The sequence below is a fragment of the Lithobates pipiens genome, unplaced genomic scaffold, assembly GCF_037356315.1.
Source record: "Lithobates pipiens isolate NorthernLeopardFrog02 unplaced genomic scaffold, aLitPip1_a1.2 Scaffold_3, whole genome shotgun sequence".
In the NCBI taxonomy this organism is placed as follows: Eukaryota; Metazoa; Chordata; class Amphibia; order Anura; family Ranidae; genus Lithobates; species Lithobates pipiens.
In genome coordinates this window covers 19,798,110-19,818,660 of record NW_027507790.1, presented here as the reverse complement: position 1 = coordinate 19,818,660, position 20,551 = coordinate 19,798,110, and the positions used below count along the sequence as shown (strand labels likewise).

The following is a 20,551-nucleotide window of genomic DNA, read 5'->3' as shown; positions in this document are numbered from 1 at the left end:
TAATGGGGGTTTGTCATCCAGTTCTGGATGGGCTATGCGATTAAAAAATTAAATGATTTATGGTTATATCATTTTAAGATTAAATATATTGCTGTTATGGATAATTATTGTTCATTTTTGTGTAACCCCTTAATAAACACCATGGCCAACATGAAATGAACTGTGTTATGTCTCTTTATTTAGTTATCCTTGGGTCCTTTGTGCTGTCCCATGGAAGATTCTGCTTCTCTGAACAATGGGAGAAATACACTCCTCTATATGGGAGAACTAAAGGACTCCTCCTATAAATCAGGTGGACACTAATAAGAGGCAATGATAGAGGGGTGGTGTGCTCCAGCCCAAAGTTGTCTGTTATAGGAGGAGTCCTTTAGTTCTCCCATGGTTCAGAGAAGCAGGATCTTCCATTCTATGGATAGCATAGTACCCACTAATAATGGGGTATTTTGACGTAGTAGCGGGCTTAGCACTATATGGCCATATGGTGTAACTAAATCGCCATATTTTCTAAATATACTCAGGTGTTTTAAATAACCTTGCAGCAGTTAAATGTCATTTTTGTATGTGTGCACTGTAATCTTCTGTTCTGTTATTTCTTCAGTGTTGTCACATGAAAAGATATAATATTTACAAAAATGTGAGGGGTGTACACACTTTTGTGAGATACTGTTCATACATACACTATATTACCAAAAGTTTGGGATGCCTGCCTTTACACGCTCATGAACTTTAACCACTTGCTTACTGCCGTTTTCACCCCCTTCTTGCCCAGGCCAATTTTCAGCTTTCAGCGCTGTCACACTTCCATGTACACCCTCCCAGCAATTTAAGCATGCGCTATAGCTGTCTTTCGCCTATAGCGTGCGCATTTAGTGGTTAATGGCAGTTAAAGTCCATAAGGTTCAATATTGAGTTGGCCCAGGCAGATGTCACAATACTTTTGGTAATCTAGTGTGTGTTTTCAACTAAGAACACAAGCATGTCATAACTCAGATTCTATTCCATGCCTACATTGGTATCTATCTGAGCAAATAACTGAACAAGTGCTAAATACTTTAAGCCTAATATAAAACCTCATTTACACTAACCACTGAAGAAGATAGAAGGGTAAGACGTTGGGGCCACCAGTGGTAAAGCGCCGCTATTTTTAGCATCGCTTTATCGTAGTTTTTGCAGGGGTTTTTGGCCGCTAGCGGGACGGGTTTAACCCCAGCTAGTGGGTGAAAAGGGTTAAAGTGACTCGCAAAGCGCCGCTTTGCCGCCGATTCTGCAGCGGTGCCCATCCAGTTCAATGGGCAGGAGCAGTGAAGATGCTGCCCTCGCTCCAAAAATGCTGCTTGCAGGACTTTTTTTAGCATCCTGCCAGCGCCCCGCTCCAGTGTGAAAGCCCTCTGGAGATGAGTGCTGCCAGCTCTAGACTGTGGCGCTGATCCAGCGGGGAAAATCTGACAGTACGGTTGTACAGAAGCCTATATATGGATTGAAATTTCCCACTTAACCGGCTGAAGTTCCATCCATGTATGGTTGGCTTTAGTCATAGACCAGGAAAAAGCATGTTGTATATCAGCATCAAAACAATTTCTCTCTATACTTGTTCCAGGACAGTGACACAGACGGTAGTAAAGCATTAAAATGACAGTCACCATTTTTTAAAGGGAAGTTCAACAATGACAGCCTGCTTCCCAGGACCGCATCCCTTAAACAAAAAAAAATATATAAAATAAAAATGTATACACAATTAATAAATTGTTACTGAACCCAGGAGCCTGCATTTACTATATCTGGTCCCCCACAGTACACAGAAGAAGGAAATGCAATTATTTTAAAAAATATAAACGTCATCTGCAGCATATAGCGGTCTTGTGACTTATATAAGTGCCTGGCCGAGCACTGGTTAAAACGTGTTAGCCCTTGTACACACGGTCAGAGATTCCAACAACCAAATCCGTCTGAGTAATTCCGACTGATTAATTCCGGAAGAGGTCCGGAAGTGATGTTGCATACACACAGTCGGACTAAGTTGTCGGTAAATCCGATTGTACATAACCTGATGACGTTATTTCGTTACGATGGGACTAAGTTCAGGCTAGTAGCCAATAGCTTTGGTCTAGGAATTTGATCTGAGCATGCGTGGCACTTTGTCCATCGGAGTAGGCTACACATGATCGTGGTATGTCCGATAGGAGCATTTTGTCGTAAAAATTTTACCGGCAAGTTGGAAAACTTGGTCCGTCGGATATTCCGACGAAAACAGTCCGATGCAGACCACACACAGTCGGAATATCCGACAAAACGGTCCGATAGGAAACATTCCATCGGAATCTCCGACCGTGTGTACAAGGGCTAAGAGGAGCTTTCATTCTCTTCTGACTGTCCTATGAGACTGTATGACCCCTTACCCTCTGTCTGAACAGCGCTGATTGGCCCTGTGCTGATCACATGTACCCACCAAAAAAAAAAAAAAAACTCTAGCAATACACACCAAACTGAGTATGCCACTCATCCCAACTCCCCGCCAGCACTGCCACTCATCCCAAATCCCCGCCAGCACTGCCACTCATCCCAACTCCCCGCCAGCACTGCCACTCATCCCAACTCCCCCGCCAGCACTGCCACTCATCCCAACTCCCCCGCCAGCACTGCCACTCATCCCAACTCCCCCGCCAGCACTGCCACTCATCCCAACTCCCCCGCCAGCACTGCCACTCATCCCAACTCCCCCGCCAGCACTGCCACTCATTCCAACTCCCCGCCAGCACTGCCACTCATCCCAATTCCCCCGTCAGCACCCCTACCATGAGTAAGAGAAGGAATAAAAATAGAGAATACATGGAAGGGAGAGGAAAAGAGGGGGAAAGAAAAAGGGAGAGAAAGAATAAGAGAAAGAACAAGAAAGTAGGCTAGTGAGAGGGAGGCTAGAGAGAGGCTAGAGATAAAAGGGAATTAAAATAAAATAAAGACAGAGTGGTACATTCTAGAATGTACCATAAGGGGTTTTAATACTGTACGAGTGGAAGGGGCACAGGGTGCGCTAAATATCCATGGGTTAGGGGCGCAAATGACTTATCTTGCCTTGGGTGCCGACAACCCATGCTACGAAAATCATTTTACTGTTAGGGGTCCCCACAACTTGGGAATTGTTATCAAGCACAGCACTGGCGGTTTTGAACCACTGCTTTAAAAGGTTTGTTACCAATATGGATTGGATAATCATGAGAGAGGAGATACCCAGTGGCAGCTCCTAATGACCTTGACAATTCTCTTGGTCTTGTAGTGCCTCAAGCACTGCACAATTATGGAATTTATTCTGAACCAAGGAAGAGTAGATTTATGTATTTAAATAAAATTGCAGATATGCGTGTAAAAATGCATATACAATTCTGTCTCTCGTTTGTTACGTTGTTGAAGCAGAGCGTTGTCCTCTAGCTGACAAGAAAGCGTGTTGCCCTTTAGCTGCAACATCATCCGTATTTACTTATACATATTTAGTATCAAGGTGGTTTCTGTGTATTAACCCCATTGCTGACAACAGCTACTAAACAAAACACTATCCAGGGACTTTTAGCAGAGCTGGTAGCCAACTGGTTTCGAGAAATTCAAGATCAGACGTCCTTTCTCCATGGCAACAGATGGCAGAAGCACATGTAATCTCTATGGCCTGCTTCACGTGTTCTACACCAAAGGCTGCAATGTAATAGCAAGTGCGAGGAAAGCCCGCTGCTATAGTGTGTTGCCTGGTAACCATGGGATTTCCCAGACACAGGCTGCTATTAATCTCAGTGTACACAAGTACAGCACAGGCACACTGTAGGTTGTCATACACAACTAAATAAAAGATTTTCTTTGTTCCAAATGAAGCAAGCAAGACCAACCCACTTTACCTGCACAGTATATTACACCTGGAGGAAATAGAAGCACTGTGTAAGCAGCATAGCTCTTGGTTTGCATGCGTTCATCTTTAAGCTACAAAAATAACATCGACCGATGCTATAACAAGACATGCTTAGATGACGTGATAAAAGAGCCATGACCTTTCCCTCATCAGCTACACAGTCCTATTTTTTGTGTCATACTCTATTACCGTGAAACGCTGCTTTGGAGCAACATGCAGTTTATATCTTCAAAAACGTACATTTATTATGAGTATATGTTATTGCTGGTTACAACGACAATGCTGCATTTTTTTATTGGGGGTTATTTTATGAACAGTGCATTAAAGTGTTCTCCTAGGAGCATTAGTGTGCGCAGCCTATTGCATTAGGGTGTGCACCCCAGAGCACAAACACACATGGGTGTATATCAGCAAAGCAGTGGGGTGTCAGTAGAGATTGGTGTCAGTAGGGCAGTGGAGAGAGAAGTTTTTTTATTTTTATTATTTTTTACAATATTTTTAAATATTTTTTTATTTTTTATTTTATTTAGGAGCCCCTTTTTAGGCACAACCAAACAATTATCCAAAAATAATAATAATATAATAATAATAATACAATAATATATAATATAATAATTATATAGAATTTTATTATAAAACACAAAATTCGCGCAGGCGTGGTTGATGTTGTGCGCATGCGCAGTGACTGTTTTCCGGCCAGTCCGAATGATGTCACAGCTGCCGATTTCCTGACTACGGGTGGGACGTGCATACAAAAGCATGCTGTTTCAAGTGCCCTACCTAGCCACCATCCATTGCGGTCACTAGCCCCACAGAGGCTTCTGTCTGTGAGGGGTCTTCCCTACCAAGGTACTTGCTTTAGACTCTCCTGGCAAATGCTTGTTATATGCTTTCACCAGGCTTCTCTAATATCCATTATGATTTGATATTTTTGATATATTTTTTAGGTCTTGATATATCTTTCAAGCTTTACCAGCGCTGTCTTTTGGTTCCTTTGAAACTAATGAGCTTATTGGGCTGAATTAAGATTATCCCCTTACCTGGGATAGATTTGATCATTAAGTGATTCATCTCACCATTAATAATGTTCCCTGGCCCTCTTTCCTCTTAAGAAACCATTTATATTGATGTTCTACTTGTCTGGTGCGTTCTATCATCATTAAGCTTACTAGTCATGTTTACTCTGCTATATTATTATAGTAAGGTTTTTTTATTCTAGCATCTTGAGCTGACCACTTTTTTGCTGTGCTCCACTCTAAGTAATCTTGACCCCGTTGGCTTTCCCTGTTGATAGTATTACGTCGTATTGCACCCCCCCCCCCCAACTCAGCGCCTTTGTGCATCTCCGTTTGTTCTTTAATTAACCTGTAATTTTTAAACTACATGTCTCCATTTATCACACGGTAGTCCATAACTACAGTTTCTTAGCTAATATTGACAATTGTTGCTGTAGTATATTATGCCTTTTGTTTTTTTGGCATTAGTAAAGCACATTAGGTACACTATATTATGTTGGCTCCCTTTTAAGGGCCCCACAGCCTCTATATTCTATATTGGAGATTAGCCTCCTCTCTTCTGTGTTCCTAGCTGGATCTCTATATTTCTAATACTTCATCAATTGTTCTGCTTTTAGGAGATCATTGCTTCCATCTTCTATAGACATGTTTTATTATGTTAAGCACGTATTCTGGTTTGTCTCCTTCTGTCCGTAATATAGTTGCTTGGGTCCAGCCACTATGGCTCTAGTTGGTACAGATCACTATGTACATATTATTTTGTTAATATGTATTTCAGTATTACATTTATTTATTTCTATTTTTTGATAGTCAATGTAAATGCTCCTGAAGAAGCTTAAAAGAGCGCGCAACATGTAGAGCGAATTCTCCCTTGTTGAACAATTTTCTACCACTTTTCTGTAATTAAACCTCACTTCTGGATTCTGTCATAACATGGAATGATCATGATTCATCTTCTAGTCTCCTTGTAGTTATATTGTGGTTTTGTATAGAAGCAGCATTATGTACTATGTGTTGATCTATCAATGTGGGTGCTTTTAGAGATCATGTCAATTTTAAGTGTTTATAATAAAAATTATATTTTTGTATTTTGGTTGTGCCTAAAAAGTCCAAGTCCCATTTTTTCTTGCCATTTCAAATCCATAGGACGTGGCACTGGTTACTGTTTTTGTATCCACAGGACCACTCTGTGGTATGATACAACTAATAATCTTTTTCTGGTTTTTGGTTCCATAGCCTTCAATGGATTAAAAGCATGTTTTGGAAAACGCAAAATGCACCTGCATAGGTGTGAATCAGGCGTTAAAGTACCACTCCAGTTTGAAAATGTTTTACACAGATCCTAATAGGAGTGCCGATTGCCACTTTTAAATAAGCTGCTAGCACTTCTTGAAGCTTGTTGAAAACCTGCTCAAGTCTGCTAGCAGCTTGCTTAAAGTGGCAATCAGCACTGTCAAAGCTTGCTGTTCACACTGCTCTTATACAAGCTGAAGCCAGTGTGAAACAGTCTATAATGTCTCAAAATTTATTGAAGCCTGTGTGCGACAGCCCAACCTTAAAACAAGCAAAGATCAGTTCTGACTACCTTCTCATTTAACTGGCTCATTACTCCTCTTTGCCAATCCCTCCACTGGCTTCCATTCCCCCAACAAATTAAATTCAAAATACTAACAACTTACAAAGCTATCCACAACTCAGCCCCCAGCTACATCATTAATCTTGCCTCAAAATACCAACTGTATCATTCTCTTCGTTCCTCCCACAACCTCCTGTCACCTTCTTCATCCAGGGCTTTTCCTGAGCCTCTCCCATCCAATGGAGTTCCCTACCCTAATCAGTCCGACTGTCTCCTATTCTGCCTAATATTATCCCTAAAAACCCATCTCTTCAGAGAAGCCTATCCTGTCCTCACCTAATAACTGTAATTATATTTTCTCCATCAGCTCATCCCCCTCAGTTATTACATTTTGCATTACCCGACGCTCCCAACTGTTTCCCCGAAAATAAGACCTACGGTGATTTTCGGGGAGGGCTGCAATATAAGCCCTACCCTGAAAAGAAGCCCTAGTTTAAAAGGGTTGTAAAATCCTAAAATGCACTGTATTATATAATGTAAACTTTGTTTGTTACAGCGTCGTTCGGCGCTCAGCTGATCCCCCACTCTCTTCTCGCCGCCGAACAGTGCTCGGAACGGGCAAGACTAATCAGGCAGGCAATGGAAGCACTGAGCAGCACTCAGCTGATCCCCCGTTGCTCTCCTCCTCTTCTGCCAGCTGTCAGCGGGGGATTGCCCCCCCCCTCCCCCCGCAGCGGGGAAGACCGATCAGGTGCCATAAGAAGGTTTTATCACAAATAGGTCATAGAAACATGCACAGTTTACATGATAAAATACTGTAATACAGTGCATTTTAGGGTTTTACAAGCACTTTTAACTCAGTTCCACTGGCCACTGGGGATTCCTGACAGGCAGAGAGGGAGATGGGGAGAGAAGACAGCACACAACAAGCCCTACCCTGAAAATAAGCCCTACTGGGTCTGTTGTTGCTAAAATTAATATAAAACCTGGGCTTATTTTTAGGGAAACACGGTATTAGATTGTAAGCTCTAATGAGCAGGGCCCGCCGATTCCTCCTGTATTGAATTGTATTGTAACTATACTGTCTGCCTTCACATTGTAAAGCTCTGCACAAATTGCTATATAAATCCTGTATAATAATAATTACTCCTGGTTTAGACAGTAATAACACTGAATTCCAGGGAAATCATTAAACACACAAACAAAATGCTAAATTTGCATTTAAAGATAGAAGATAGAAATACCAAAGACATAATCAGTAATGACTGTCCTTGTATTTCTCTATACAGGGGTCTATTAGCATATGGGCACACAGTAAATCACATCTCTAAATAGCTACTAGAATGTTAATTGGGATAAACATATGGCAGACCAAAAACAATATATTTTCAGTTTTAATATGATAACTACTGTGACATCAGTGCTAAAAAAAAAAAAGTAACCATGCATGATGGCTTCTGATTGTTTCATAAGGGACATTCAGATTCAGGGCAATGATGATTACACGTGACATTGGATAACGCATGTCAGAAAGGTTCTCCAGAGAGCAGTGCATTTGGCACTGGCTTATCTCTGCTTAATCAGCAGAGAATAAGAACTACCAAGCAATATTCCAACTCTCTGAAGTTTCAGCAGTCAGCACTTGACAACTACGGTACAGTTTTATGCATCATCATGGTTACACATAAAACGGCTTTGGCGCCCTTTGGATTGTATGACTGGTTATGCCCATGTACGGGTAAGTTTAGGTCACTGCGTTAAAGAACAAAGCCATATTTTGAAAAAAAAAAAACAGTTACCTCCTCATAAAACTTGAGCTGTGGAACACCTTCATCAATGTCACTTGTGCAAAATTCTTTGAATAGCAGGAAACCTGTAAAGAAGAAAAAATGATGTTAATAGTACAGCAATCTTCTTTTTCAGACTGCAACAGAAATTGAGCTTCAGCAAAAGAAAAGAAAAAAAACATTATTTCAGAAGCTGCTTTTTTGATAAACCTACACTAATCTATGGTGGCAACCAATATTGCTGCTCTGAATTTAGGAGGACAGATAGAATTATAACTACCGTATTTATCGGTGTATAACATGCACCTTTTCCCCCTTAAAATCAGGGGAAAATCGTGGGTGCGTGTTATACGCCGATCCTCCACTATTTTGGGGCCTCTTTGCGGCTTTCAGCCGCCTTCGGCCCTTTTCAGCGGCTTTCGGCCGCCTTCGGCCCTTCTCGGTGGTCGAAAACCACAGAGAGCGGCCAAAAGCTGACGAGAAGGGCCGAAAGCCAACGACAAGGGCCGAAAGCTGACGAGAAGGGCTGAAAGCGGGCAAAAGCCGTCGAGGAGGGCCAAAGGTGGCCGAAAGCCTACCAAGCGCCGACAAGATACACAGGACATCTCGGTGCCGCCGTTTTTAAAAATAAAACCTGAAAATAAAACTGACAAGCTGAAAATGACACTGATAAGGGGACAACGATGGACAAGGCTGCATAACAAGGCTGCAATGATGGACAAGGCTGCAATGATGGACAAGGCTGCATATGACACTGACAAGGGTGCAATGATGGACAAGGCTGCATGACAAGGCTGCAAATGACACTGACAAGGCTTCAGATGGACACTGATAAGGCTGCATTGATGGGCATTTAAATGTAAGGTTTTTTTCCTTAAAATTCCCTCCTAAACTTGGGGTGTGTGTTATACACCGGCGCATGATATACGCCGATAAATACGGTATGTGCTCAAAGCAGTAAAAACTATGCTAATATGTTGTAATTTCTGGGATGTTCAATAAGACGGTGCAGAAATTAGTTATACAGTATTATACAATGTGCGGTAACATATAGCAATCTAAAAAAATCATCTATTATCTGAGATAACTACAATAAGCACAATATAGTGCACTATTGTATTTGTATAGTGGGACTTAATATTACTCTCACCTATGCAAATGCTTGCAAATTAGCAGCCAAGCAGAGAAAACGGGGGGGGGGGGGGAGTAAGTTTTCTCCAAAATAAAATTTAAAACAACACAGTATTACCTGGACAATGTCACGTTACCAGAGCAACATTAGTACCAAGAAAAGCTGATGGAGGAAAATTTCAAGGAAACCACAAGCCAGCAGCACAAGGGGTTTAGCACATTAAGTCCCTTGCGCTGCTTTTTGGGTTTTTTATTTTGACTACACTTAGGCTTCAGTCTTCGGGGTGCTAGAAATCATGACCCAGATTTACTAAAGTAGTAACTTTTAAAGTGAATTTTCACTTAATTGTCAATGAGGTGAACATTTCTGCCAAGTGAAAATGCACTTTAAAGCAAAAATGCTCCATACCACTAATAAATTCACCCCACTGACCAGAACAAAGGAAAGTGAAACACAAACAGAAAAAAACACACAATAAATAAACACTACTGAGGAACCTTCGGAATGCAACAAACCACAGGAGAAAGGGAAGGACTCTGTTGTCAGGTGGCAACCCTTAACCCTATAACAAAGGTAGTTTGCAGGTCATGTAGTCATGCAAACACTTTGTTACTATAGCAGGTAGCCACCTAGCAGGTACGTTTTGCTGCGGCCGACTCTAAGTACCCGATTAACACAGGGGCAGGTTCAAAGACATTCGACTCTAAAGCCACCCCGTACAGCGTGACTTCAGAGCGGCTTGCAAAACGACTTCTGTATAGAAGTCAATGTAAGCCACTCCGAAGTCGCCCCAAAGTAGTACAGGAACCTTTTTCTAAGTCGGAGCAACTTGAGTTGCTCCTTTTAGAATGGTTCTAATTGCAATGCATGGGGCACGACTTGTCAGGCTGCTAAGTCGCCTGACAGGTCGCCCCTGTGTGAACCGGCACTAAAGGCCAAAATAATGTTTCAAAAAAGTATTGAAGAAGGACAATCTTGTTACTTGCATATTAACTGACAAGGAAGTCCCTTAAGTTGCAACTTTAGTGGCCACTGTGCCTGACAAATAATGGACTTTAAACTGCGGGCACATCAATGATCACGTGATACGAGAATCCAGCCTCTGATTTGATTTGGTTGCTCGAAAAGTTGATAAAATAATAAAAAGCTATGTGAAAGCATAAGCCTAAAGCTTAGTCCATACATGGAGTTAATCTGCTCTTGGCAACCCAAGTAGTATTTATCTCCACATTTTCCAACCAACCTTGTCAGGTAGCCAGGCTGCCCACGATTCTGAGTCAAAATACATACAGGACTGGGCACACTTCCCATTGCTTCAGTAAAAGGGCTCCGGCATTGTGGGGAAGCAGGGTAAGTTTTGTATTAATTCCAGTACCAGGATGTAATGGCTATTTCTCCAGACTCTGACAGTGATTTGGACTGCCACAGGAGTGCAGGAAGTCATGCTAAGGCTCCATAATTTCCTAGTGTGTCACTAAACTCACATCATTAAAAAACTATCAATAAAAGCTTTATTGCATGCTGTTCATACTCACTCATCACTATGAGATTTGTTTTCTGCCAAAAAACCTGGTTGACCCTGCTGTTATCTCCTCCTTCTGCCCAATTCCCCAAAGCAGCTAGGGCTTGTGCAGAGCAGTGTTGGCAGCTGTGCACATGCTCAGTTTTCAGTGAGCTTCTATGCTGAGCATTTCCTCCCTAACACATCTGAGCAGCCCATGTGACTACAGAGTCACACATGTGGGTGTATACACAATGGGAAATCACAACCCACTCCCTCCCTCCTCCTCCAGGCCCACTAACCAGCTAAACACAATGGGGGCCTGATATTTCGTGTAGATTGATGGAGGCTTCACCTTCCTCTTATTCAAAGACACAAGATAGAGGGGCTTGACACAGCCTGTGATTGGCAGAAATCCACCCACATCGTGTTAATGCCAAAAAATAATAAAGATTTGATTTCAAATAAAAAAAGTGTATTACAATTTGAAACATTTTATTGCTATTAATAATTTATTTGTACTCTCTATTTCAAAGGCTTTTTTTTTTTTTAACATGTGACTGGCAGCAGAGGACTAGAAGCTCCTCCTGCTTATGCTTCCCTGCAGACAGGCTGTCATGTGACAGCTGTATATTGATTGGGAAAAGGGTACTTTTTTTATTAACCCCATGCCAGGAGGAGGGGTTTATGATCTTGTGATCGCTGTGATTGGCTGCCACAGCAGTCACATGAACGCAAGGCTTTCATGTTAGCAAACAGTAATGGTGTTGGGAGTGTGCAGGGCACGAGCCCTCGGCACAGCTGTTTTTGCAATATTGCACACAAATATGCAGCCCCTCAGCACCAAGGCCCACCCACCGAGAGGGTGCATATTTGCACGCTGTCGGCGCCAAGAGGTTAAAATAATTAAAGTGCCATCGTTCATATACAGAAATAGAAGGGACAATGTAAATTAAACAGTGTGTGTTTAGTATCACTTTAATATAAATTGAACCCTTTTACTTTGCGCAAGGTGAACAAAGTACAGGCTCATGTATGGTATACTAATGCAGCAACTGTGTTCACTTGAGAAGTCATTTTAGTAAACCTCAAGTGATATCCCAATTTGATGCATCAAAACCTGGATGTTTGGCCTTTAAAAAATACAGAACAATGTTTCTTCTAACAAAGGAAAGGATTCTCAGCATCCCTGATTAAATAAAGCTTCAAAGTTACAGAGACAATAAAGGTCTTGCCTTTGGGAATGATCTACAACCCCTGAGGAGTCTAACGTGATAAACCATAATTCGGAACGCCTAGTAGCCAAGGCTAATTCTAATAAACAGGACAATGCAATAGCTAGAATCCTAAGGTCACATACATGTGTCACTTCTTTTGTCACCTCTCACCTTACCAGCATGCTCCTTTTATTATCCATGTTTGTTTCACATGAACGTACACATACAAAAGATAAAAAGGACACGAAAGGGTCAATATTCAACACAGCTAAACGTTTACGCATAATAGGTCTACACAAAGCTATCCCTTTTGTCTACGAACTGTAATTTTTAAAAGACCAGACAGAATATGAGCTGAGGTAGAACTATATGGCTTTAAACTAAAATGCAAATAAAGGTATGGACCGTAGGAGATTGAAATTCCTATAGAAATCATGTCACTGGAAAGCCTGGTGGTACCTATGGACCTAGTATTACGTTAGGAATGGGGGGACCAGAGCTTGGCAGACCAAAATGGATAAAACGCAAAATAAAAATGACCCTTGATGTAGTATTCACTGCCTTGGAGTCACTATGGGGTTGATTAAATAAAACCGGATAGGGCATAATCTGGTGCAGCTGTGGATGGCAGCCAATCAGCTTCTAACTTCAGCTTGTTCAATTAAGCTTTGACAAAAAAAAAAAAATGGTAGCCGATTGGTTTCTGTGCACAGCCGCACCAGATTTTGTACTTTCCAGTTTGAATAAATCAACCCCTATGTGTAGTGTCATTGTTGAACCTCTTAATTTTTTTTTATTTGTCTGGCATGTAATTTAGAGTCAATTTGATAGCTAGGAAGTTACGCCACCAGTGGCAGCCAACATTTTTATCTCCTGTGGCGCAGTACTATTTGGTTCTACAATGTTCACTCACTGCAGGTGAATTTGAACAGCTATGGTGCCTATGGTGGCATCAAATACTCTACCCTCCATCTCCAAGGCCTGATTCACACCTATGCATTTTTTGTGCTTTTTGCAGATTTGCACTACAGTCCATTTAACATGGTTTCCTATGGAACACGTTCTGTAGAGCAAATCTGCAAAATGCACTAAAAATGCAAAGGTGTGAATCAGGCCATAGTGTAAAAAAAATAAATAAATGAGAAAATGAGCTTGCCAGGCTAATCAATGATTGGTCAGTGAGCTCCAACAAGCAGCTATTATACAAGTTGTTGGGGGGCTCTGGTGCTCACAGTGGGAGACTGACTCATTCTCCATCTCTGCCAATTGAGTCATTTTCTTTAGGCTCCCCGAACAGTTTCAGGTAGGCTTCCACCTAATCGAACAAATCCACGCTGTTGCTAGGTGGTAACCTCCTGTAGAAACAAATAAGACTAACAGCAGGCTTTTTTCTGTACCACACACACATAGGCATAGCTGATTTCTTACCGCGATGAGCAATTGAGAGATGGGCATCCTGGGAAATTATAAGGCTGCCCTAAAAATGCAGAAAGGCAGCAAAGAACAGGGAACATAAACTGGGTCAATGGAGACTGAGAATAGCTACTGTAGCACACCGCATGCATGAAGAATCAATAATGTACACATTTAATGAAATTTTAAAGAAACAGCATGTCTCTGAATAGGCAACTTTTCTCTGCTGCTGTTTGGATTAAGTAACTTGAAAAGGTATTAAAAATCCTGAAAAATATATTTTAAAAATGTTAAATTTCTGATGCATAGATCTTCATTACCTGAATATAAATTTTACAGAGGCAGCAGTGGATTATATTTATTCTAAATACAATTATCATAAAACTAATCTGTTTTAGGATGTAATATTCCATTAGAAAGTGACTTGTTTTAAAAATAGGGCACTTAAGTTGCTAATCAATTCATTAATACACTAATATACTGTACATCTTACAATACCTTATGTAACCTCAACAGAATCCAGCAGGACACTGCAAAAGCAGGCATTAATCTACTCAGTGACCCTTACATGTCATTATGTTATTGGGAATGATTGAAGAATTCTGCTTTTATAGCTTCCTGTCATGCTCTGGGATTCACATACTGCTGAACTCCACCCAAAAAGCCGAATACACAATTCAAAGACGAACTGTAAACAGTACAACGCTGCTACTAAGATCCCCCACACATCCCGCTTGGGTCCAATCTTGTAACACTGAACAATACAGTGCCTTGAAGAAGTATTCATACCCCTTGAGATTTTCCACATTTTGTCATGTTACAACCAAAAATGTAAATGTCTTTGATTGGGATTTCATGATAGACCAACACAAAGTGGCACATAATTGTGAAGTCGAAGGAAAATGATAAATCGTTTTCAAAATGTTTTACAAATAAATATGTGAAAAGTAAGGCCCCCTTCACTCTGATAACCCTAACTAAAATCTAGTGGAACCAATTAGTCACCTAATTAGTAAACCCGTGTGTAATTTAATCTTGGGATAAACACAGCTGTTCTGTGAAGCCCTCAGAGGTTTGTTAGAGAACCAGTGAACAAACAGCATCATGAAGGCCATGAAACACACCAGACAGGTCAGGGATAAAGTTGTGGAGAAGTTTAAAGCAGGTTTAAGTTATAAAAAAAATATCTCAAGCTTTGAACATCTCACAGAGCACTGTTCAATCCATCATCAGAAAATGGAGAGTATGGCACAACCGCAAATCTACCAAGACAAGACTGTTTACCTAAATTGATGGGTTGGGCAAGGAGAGCATTAATAAGAAAAGCAGCCAAGAGGCCCATGATAACTCTGGAGGATCTGCAGAGATCCACAGCTCAGGTGGGAGAATCTGTCCAAAGGACAACTATTAGGCCGCGTACACACGGGCGGACTGTCTGACGGACTTGGTCCGCTGAAACGCGTTTCAGCGGACAATCCGCTCGTGTGTGGGCTTCAGCGGACTTTTTCAGCGGACAGTCTGGCGGACTAAGTCTTTCGGAATTTCCGTAATATTGTCCGTCCAACTTTGGTTTTAGCGGACAGTCCGCTCGTGAGTAGGCAAGTTGGACGGACTAAGTATGGCGCATGCTCAGAAAGGATTTACACGGCCGAAGGTTGCATTGCAGTGTATTGGACGTCGTATTTCTAGTCCCGTCGTACGTGCTGTACACGTCATCGCGCAAGCTTTCAGCGGACTGTCTGTTCGTCGTGTGTGGTCAAGTCCGTTCATTCAAAAGTAGGACGGACTGTCTGTCGGATTGTCTGACGGACTTAGTTGGACGGATAGTCCGCCTGTGTGTACGTGGCCTTAGTCATGCTCTCCACAAATCTGACCTTTATGGAAGAGTGGCAAGAAGAAAGCCATTGTTGAAAGAAAGCCATACGAAATCCCTCTGGGAGTTTGCAAGAAGCCATGTGGGGGATACAGCAAACATGTGGAAGAAGGTGCTCTGGTCAGATGAGACCAACATTTTACTTTTTGGCCTAAAAGCAAAACGCTATGTGTTACGGAAAACTAACACTGTACATCATCCTGAACACACCGTCCCCAATGTGAAACATGGTGGTGGCAGCATTATGCTGTGGGGATGCTTTTCCTAAGCAGGGAGAGGGAAGCTGGTCAGAGTTGATGAGAAGAATCTTAGAAGAAAACCTGTTATGCCCCATACACACTATCAGATTTTCTGCTGATTTTTTCCTTCAGGTTTACCAAAACCATGTAGTACAAGGGCCTGCCTGATTGTATACAAATTGAAACTCCTAAGGTTTGACCTCATATTACCGTATATGGTTTTGGTAAATCTGAAGGAAAAACTCAGCAGAAAAACTGATAGTGTGTATGGGGCTTTAGAGTCTGTAAAACACTTAAGACTGGGGTGGAGGTTCACTTTCCAGCAGGAAAACAACCCTAAACATACAGCCAGAGCTACAATGGAATGATTTAGATCAAAGCATATTCATGTTTTAACAAGCCCCAGTCAAAGTCCAGACCTCAATCCAACTGAGAATCTGACTTGAAAATTGCTGTTTACAGACACTCCCCATCCAATCTGACAGAGCTTGAGCTATTTTGCAAAGAAGAATGGGCAAAAATGTCACTCTCTAGATGTGCAAAGCTGGTAGAGACATCCCCAAAAAGACTTGCAGCTGTAATTGCAGAGAAAGGTGGTTCTACAAAGTATTGAATCAGGGGGCTGAATACAAATACACGCCACACTTTTCACATATTTATTTGTAAAAAAATGTTGAAAAAAATTATAAATTTTCTTTCCACTTCACAATTATGTGCCACTTTGTGTTGGTCTAACACATAAAAAATAAATTTATCTTTTTGGTTGTAACATGACAAAATGTGGAAAATTTCAAGGGGTATGAATACTTTTTCAAGGCACTGTATGTACAAGGAGAGATCCAGATGGCTGAATTCCCCAAAAAGTCCAACTTTATTCTTGTATAAGAAGCAACATAGCACAGCACAGCAACCAAACAGTGTGGGGAGATGAGAAAGGTCAAAGCGGTTTTGCGCTCTTCTAGCGTTTAATCAAGACTCAAAGACAAACTGTTTGGCCCCTTTTGTAATTCACACACTTGCTTTACTAACTACCGTGTCCATACCCAATGGATATTAAAGGAGAGGCAAGTGCAATGATGAAGTCATCACTCTGCTTTCCCATCCTGGAAGCATGGTTATTTTGTTATATCAACAGCAGTGCACAAAGCAATAGAGTCAATCGGCTGATACCGTTGACCTTATTTTTTCTTAGGAGCCCTTTTGCACAAGGATTACAGAAGGTGGATATCAAAACACATTAAGAAATTAATGTTACTTCAAAGCAACTATAAGTATAATGATTACCTAATGACTGAAAACTGGACTTATGCCCCGTGCACACGATCAGATTTTCCCACAACAAATGTTGGATGTGAGCTTGTTGGCAGAAAGTCCGACCCTGTGTATGCTCCATCAAACATTTATCGTCTGACTTTCCGCCAACAAATGTTGGCTAGCAGGTTCTCAAATTTTCCGCTAATAAAACTTTGTTGTCGGAATTTCCATTTGTGTGTACACAAGTCCGTTGCATAAAAGTTCACCCTTGCCCAGAATCAGGCAGAAGGAGCCACACTGGCTATTGAAACTTCCTTTTTCTCGACTCGTTGTACGTGTTGTACGTCACCACGTTCCCATGTTTGTAATTGTGAGCCAACATTTGTGTGACCGTGTGTATGCAAGGCAAGTTTGAGCCAACAACCTTTGGATAAAAATCCACGGTTTTGTTGGCGGAAAGTCCGATTGTGTGTATGGGGCATAACTCTTTTTATATTTGGTGTTCAGGTTTAAAGTTTCCTTGTAGGGAACATTTAAAGTACACCTAATGCTTTTTTTCTATTTTAGTTTTGGATGGAGTGGAGAGAGATTAGAATATCTGGCAGTTTTGGCTGTCCTATCAGCATGAAGAACCCCTGTCCCTCTGTCTGGACAGTGCTGACTGACCCTGTGCTGATCACATGCATGTCTCTCAAAAAAACAAAAAACAACTCTAGCGATACACACCAAACAGAGCATGTGCAGCCTGACTCCATTTACTCTGTCTTATCTGGACATGTTTTGAGGGCAATGCAAGAAGGCAAGGATCTGTGTATACAGGATCAAACAGCTTGATTTCTCACAATGCAAACTGCTAAAAGTGGTGAAAAAGTTGCTATGGGTTCCTGCATGCAGTCTATATATATTGTTACTAAAGAAACCTTTCACAAAGATTTATAAAACCGGAGGAAAGAGAAATGATGGCAACAAAAGCCAATCAGATGTTCTCCTGAACCAATGACTGCCCATCGATCATGTAGGTTCCCCAGGCTGTTTAGTGAACATGATGGGAACACGAGTGTGAAAATGATCACACATGGCAGGAAAAATGCTACTTCCTCCATAAAAACTATTTCTGAGATTTCCATCTACGCAACACGTTTTGTAAATAAAAGTATTTCTTAAAATGTGTTTCCCAAACATGACAACTCTTCTGAAAACACATTCTTTTCATTAATCACTTCAAGACAGGACAATCACTGTGTATTTGCATGAGTATTCTCTTAATAGACGTGTTAAGGGTATATTTAAGAGCAGGGAATGATTGGTGATGTATTCCCAGTGTCAGTATCCCACTGGATCTTGCTCCACAGTTATAAAAACTCATCTGCCAGCCACATTGGCGTACATGTTAACCAGAAGAAATCTCATGGCAAAAGACACTAACCAGAGAAAGGACAATAATAGAAGATAAAAGGATAGGTGTCATTACTATGGGAAACATAATAGTAAAAGGCTTAAGCAGAAAGAATGTAATGCATTTTAACCACTTCCCGCCTGTAGGACGTCATATAACGTCCTTAGGTTGAAGTAGTGATATCTGGATGATGGGCAGCTACCGGCATCATTCAGATACCTTTGTTTTTAGCTTTTTCCCTCACATGTAAAAGCCATCCTAACCCTCTGGTGCCTTTCCTGCCTCTCCCGTACAATCGGAAAAGTCAGGTGCCACTAAATTTTCATAGAGCTTGCCATGGATCGCATGGTTCCTGGTCCTCTTTATGACCCTGGGAGGCCGGAAGTGATGTCATGACGTCACTTTCGGCACTGGCAGATGTAAGCACTGCCAGTTTTTTATCCTGGAAAGCAGAGATTGATTTTTTTTTTTTTATCTCATGTTTTGCAGGGTAGAGGAGATATCTGGGGTCTCATTGACCTCAGGTATCTCCTGGGGTCAATGAAAAAAATTGGGCTTTGTTTTAGTTCATTAAAGTGTATTACCTTTTGTACCACCACCCCCTCCCTTTAGAATGTAAGCTCTATGAGCAGGGCCCCCCTGTACCTTTTGTATTGTACTGTAATTGTGTTGTCCCCCCTATACATTGTAAAGCGCTGCGTAAACTGTTGGCGCTATATAAATTGTGAATAATAATAATAATAAAAGTGTAATTTTTCCCAAAAAATTGCATAAATTGCTGCACAAATACCGTGCAACATAATAACAAATTGCTACAATCACCATTTTATTCTCTAGGGTGTCTGCTAATATATCTAGGCAAAAAAAAAATATATATATATATATATATATATATATATATATATATATATATATATATATAATATTTCGGAGTTTGGAGTAATTTTCTAGTAATAAAATGATGATTTTTACATGTAGGAGAAGAATGCCAGAATTGGCCTGGTACGGAAATGGTCAAGGAGGCATTACCTCCTAATCCCTTCCTATTGTGTCACCACTATACACATTATACATTTGAATGTCTTATTCTTCAGTAAGGATGAACTCCTGTGTGTTTGCACACTCCACGTGCAGAGCCCACCAGGAAGTCGGCACTGCGCTGCGCTAATCACAGGCACTAAGACATTTCTGATCTCTGCAGCCGCGCATCCGGAAAATGTCTCACGGCCTGTGATTAGCGCAGCACCGTGCCGACTTCCTGGCGGGCTCTGCACACGGAGTGTGCGAACACACAGGAGTTCATCCTTTCTTCAGTTGGAAGCTCTGGTCTCTGCACCATTTAACATATTTAAAGCAGAACTTCACTCTTCCAATCAACATTGATTATTTGTAAAGGAGAAGTCCAGCCTGAGCTTGTTTGGCTGGGCTTCCCCTATGGGTCACGTGAGTGAAATTCATTTTGCACTCCTGTGACCCGTTTTCAGCAGAGAGACGTCTGAAGTCCACTCTCTACTGATGTCACAGAAATCAGTCCAGGCAACGCATCATCTCAACAATAAAGTCTGGATCTGCAAGGTTCCTGGACCGATACCCGTCTCAGACTCTCAGCAAGCAGTAAAGAACTAGAAAAAAAAAAAAAAAGGTAAATCTTTAACAACACGTGAAGGCACCCCATGCATAAACACATGTCTGTTTTATTAAGAATGCACTACTTTTTCTTTTTTATTTAGGATTTTTCATTCAGTATAAATTTACCCAACTAAATATATCTAGCTTGTGCAATATACACCAGCAGCATCCACCCCTTCTCCTTAAAGATAAAACACCCATTAAAAATCACCAGATAGGATGATTGATATCTGTCGCAACCAATGCTCCACACATTGATCAGTTCCTAAGCAGTATTGGTCCCAGGGTAGAGCACATTTCTGTAGTCTCATGCACAGTGTTTAGCCTGTCCCATAAACAGCACTGCTTTCGGGAAACGGTTATGGGAGCCTTTACCAATGAGATTCCCAGCTCTCACAATAAACAACCATCCTACAGCTATACTATTTATATAACATACTGTATATCATAAAATAGTTTGGAAAGATATCTAAAGTACATTTGATTGAAATCCTCAGAATTCTTCTCCTCCTGGCTCTGATCATGTTTTGGGTGACTTCGCTGAGGCAAATATTACCTGTCAAAACTAGGTGGCAAATGTGGCAGCCGGGGGGGAGGGGGGGGGGGGGGGGTAGGGGAGGAGGATATGC

The 20,551-nt window shown here is 41.3% G+C and overlaps 1 protein-coding gene across 2 annotated transcripts in view; it reads right to left on the bottom strand.

Moving 5' to 3' along the window:
- Positions 1 to 20,551, bottom strand: part of GRK3 (G protein-coupled receptor kinase 3) — a 415,982-nt gene that overhangs the window by 151,393 nt on the left and 244,038 nt on the right. For both annotated transcript variants that reach the window (XM_077461358.1, XM_077461359.1), the window contains exon 3: positions 8,281 to 8,354. In XM_077461358.1, coding sequence (XP_077317484.1) covers positions 8,281 to 8,354 — 74 coding nt within the window. The remainder of the gene's footprint in view (positions 1 to 8,280; positions 8,355 to 20,551) is intronic.